At 37.4% G+C, this 3,033-nt stretch overlaps 1 protein-coding gene and 1 long non-coding RNA gene across 3 annotated transcripts in view; one reads left to right on the top strand and one right to left on the bottom strand.

The window, feature by feature from the left end:
• Positions 1 to 2,435, top strand: part of rev1 (REV1 DNA directed polymerase) — a 10,244-nt gene extending 7,809 nt beyond the window's left edge. Inside the window, exons 18-22 of the mRNA XM_008328090.3 lie at positions 3 to 72; positions 171 to 349; positions 435 to 585; positions 675 to 777; positions 876 to 2,435. Coding sequence (XP_008326312.1) covers positions 3 to 72; positions 171 to 349; positions 435 to 585; positions 675 to 777; positions 876 to 987 — 615 coding nt within the window. The 3' untranslated portion in view covers positions 988 to 2,435. The remainder of the gene's footprint in view (positions 1 to 2; positions 73 to 170; positions 350 to 434; positions 586 to 674; positions 778 to 875) is intronic.
• Positions 1 to 3,033, bottom strand: part of LOC112488341 (uncharacterized) — a 30,765-nt gene that overhangs the window by 25,952 nt on the left and 1,780 nt on the right. For both annotated transcript variants that reach the window (XR_003052310.1, XR_003052311.1), the window contains exon 4: positions 850 to 1,000. This is a non-coding gene — a long non-coding RNA (uncharacterized LOC112488341). The remainder of the gene's footprint in view (positions 1 to 849; positions 1,001 to 3,033) is intronic.

The raw sequence follows: 3,033 nt of genomic DNA, 5'->3' as shown, positions 1-3,033 counted from the left end.
TTCCTAAAGAGCTACAGGATGAGCTACAGTATGCATACAACCGCACAACTCCCCAGCCGCAGTTAAGGACGTGTAAGGCCACAAATACATCAGCCGTTAGGGAGGGTTTGTTTCATTTCCACACCTTCATGACACCAACGCAGATTGTTTTCCACTTTGTTTCACTACAGTGGAGCAGAAGAACCCTCTGCTGCAGCTCAAACAGGCAGGACCCGGAATTGGTCGAGTAAAGCGTCGCTACAAAAGAAAAAATGCAGCGAGCCCCGTGAAGAGGCGCTCAGCGACGAATAGCCCCGCCAAACCTGCATCACCTCTGAAAACGTCACGGGAAACATCGAACACAGTCAAGGTAAGCTCATTACAACAAGGTAATTGTTTGAAGCTGCTAAAGTGACAGTGAATCTCTTCACGTGACACGTTCGTCTTATTTCCAGACTGAAAACAGACCTTCTACATCGTCCTCCAAACCAGACGTTCCAGAACCACAGCCTAAATTCATTCCTCGTCCAGCTCCATCGTTAGCCGGAGCCTGTGAGCTGACAGATATTAAAATCCTCCTGAGAGAATGGATCACAACTATAACAGGTACATGTTCAGCAAAGTGCAGCTCTGAAGCAGCAGCGAAATATGGATTTATTTATGTTGATAATATGATGTGATTTTTTTTTTTGTAGAACCTATGGAGGAGGACATCCTGCAGGTGGTCAAATATTGCACTGATCTGATTGAGGACAAAGATCTAGAGAAGCTGGATTTGGTGATCAAATACATGAAAAGGTATGAAAGTAACTTCAGATAAAACGACCCAGCTCTGTGCCATACCACTGTCAGTTGTTACAGTTCACATACCTTTAACTTTGCACGTCGGTTTGCAGGCTGATGCAGCAGTCGGTAGAGTCCGTCTGGAGCATGGCCTTCGACTTCATCGTGGACAACGTCCAGGTGGTCGTGCAGCAGACCTACGGCAGCACACTGAAGATTACGTGATGAATGAGGGATACTGCAGATAAAAAGAAGCTACAGGTCAAACACCCTGACTAGTTATTATTATTATAGTAGCTTTTTTTTTTAATGCAGCATTTTCTTTTGTGTTTTTTTTGCCAGGAAATGTCAAAAACCAATTCCTTTCATATAGAAAGGTTTAAGGTAACATCAAAGACAGTATGTTACTGTTATTTGAACATTAAATCTGAACCAGAACAGGTATCATTTTTAAATTTAATATTTACTTTTTCCATCTTTCACTTTGCTGGTTCACTTATATGCTTGGGGCATTAAGGACAATTGAAAAGATTCTCTTCACATTTTGTACTCTGTAGCACCTGCTCTTCAAATCTGTCAAGGAAAACAGTCGTGGTACTTTTATTTAGTTTCTGTTCTCTGAAAGAGAAAAGCACACAGTTTCTGACGCTGTCACGAGACCCTTGTTCAAATCATGCTGGAATTCCACTAGTCTAATTCAAATGTGTCCTCCAAGTGGACTAAAGTTTGGTATAATTTTACTTTCTCATTTTCTGAAGTGCCACAATTTGTCAACACAAAATGTGAATATTGTTTAAAAAGACTTTTTTTTTCTTAAAGTATATATATGTAGAGGACTCGGCGCTCCTCTTGAATTGTTTACATGTAGTGAATTCTTAGTAACTTTCTTAAAAATTGTAAAATCTTCTCTCTAACTGTGTGTACTTAACTCTTCCTACGTGGAAATCAGAAGCTGGCCAAAGCACTTCACTTGAGATTAATGGTTGATTCTCAACAGAGCTCTGACTCCAGAGCACATCAACTGGTTTGTGGCAATCAATAAGTAGCCTATGCATCTTTTTTCAAACAATAAGATGTGCCCAGAAGATAATGCTAAATTCAATATAACCTTTGTACTTGGCGTATATATTCAAGCCTGTTAGGCTAGTTTTCATAAATCTGAATGTAGAAATACTCCAGTGTTTGCAAAGGAAATGGAGTTGAGATTTTTAACAATGTAATCCATCCTGTGCAATCCTCATGCTGCGGGCCATTGTGACTTCTTTGTGACTGCTACATCTTTGAATTGACTGCCATTGTTGATAACGGTTTAGTAGAAGTATTAAGCCTGATTACACGCTGGCTCATTGTATTATGACACAAGACATGACGTGTGTGTTTGCAATGTTTATTCAAAACAGTATTTCGATATGCAAACCGAATCAGGTTGCCATTTTTTTTAGTTGTTGAAATGACTAATTCATCATGTGCAGAAAGTCTTTACCCACTTTTTAGATGTTGCTTTCCTTCACCACATCACTTCAGAAGGGAATGGCCAGGAGCTGAACTCCGCCAGTAATGTCTTCTCTAAAATGGCCTGTGCCTGACGACCTTAAGCTGTGAACTTGTTTGTATGTTTTCTAAATCTTGGTAATAAACTGTAAACTGTTAAAACTCAGTTATCTTGGTCATTATTCTAGGCCTATTACCCATCCTTGTAAAAAATGATACATGAGTTAGGAGGACAGGTACCAGGATAGGTTTAAAATGTAAATACCTAATAACTGTAACTGTATTAAATGTACCTTTTTTTTTTAGTCCATTTGAAGAAAATTGTCTTTTTTGAAAAAGCCGTGTTGAGGATCAACTTTTTGTTCTGGTGATAGCTAACAATTCCATTAGTCCACAAAAACAGCACAAGGGAAATATAAAACCAAATGTGCAACGTTACAATTTGTAACTGCAATAACCCACACAATGTAACTTTTTTGATTTTGATTTTTGCTATAACAAATTATAGAGAAATCAAACATTTTTGAAGAAAGAATCAAAATGTTATCTTTTCTGCATGTTGGAATTTTTTCGACGAAGTCCTAATCTTTCAGCAAAATACTAACTTTGCATTCTTGAGATATATATATATAAATGATATATATAAGATATTTATATATATATATATATATATCAAGAATGCATATACATATATACACACAACTTAAATTATTTTGTATTTAAATCATTTATTGTTGTAGATTTTCATCAATTAGTTTTTCTGTTACAGTTGTCAAAGCA

This window comes from Cynoglossus semilaevis, chromosome 16 (assembly GCF_000523025.1).
Source record: "Cynoglossus semilaevis isolate Cse_v1.0 chromosome 16, Cse_v1.0, whole genome shotgun sequence".
NCBI lineage: Eukaryota > Metazoa > Chordata > Actinopteri > Pleuronectiformes > Cynoglossidae > Cynoglossus > Cynoglossus semilaevis.
Note: the sequence above shows the minus strand (reverse complement) of the source record. Positions and strands in the feature narration are given on the sequence as shown.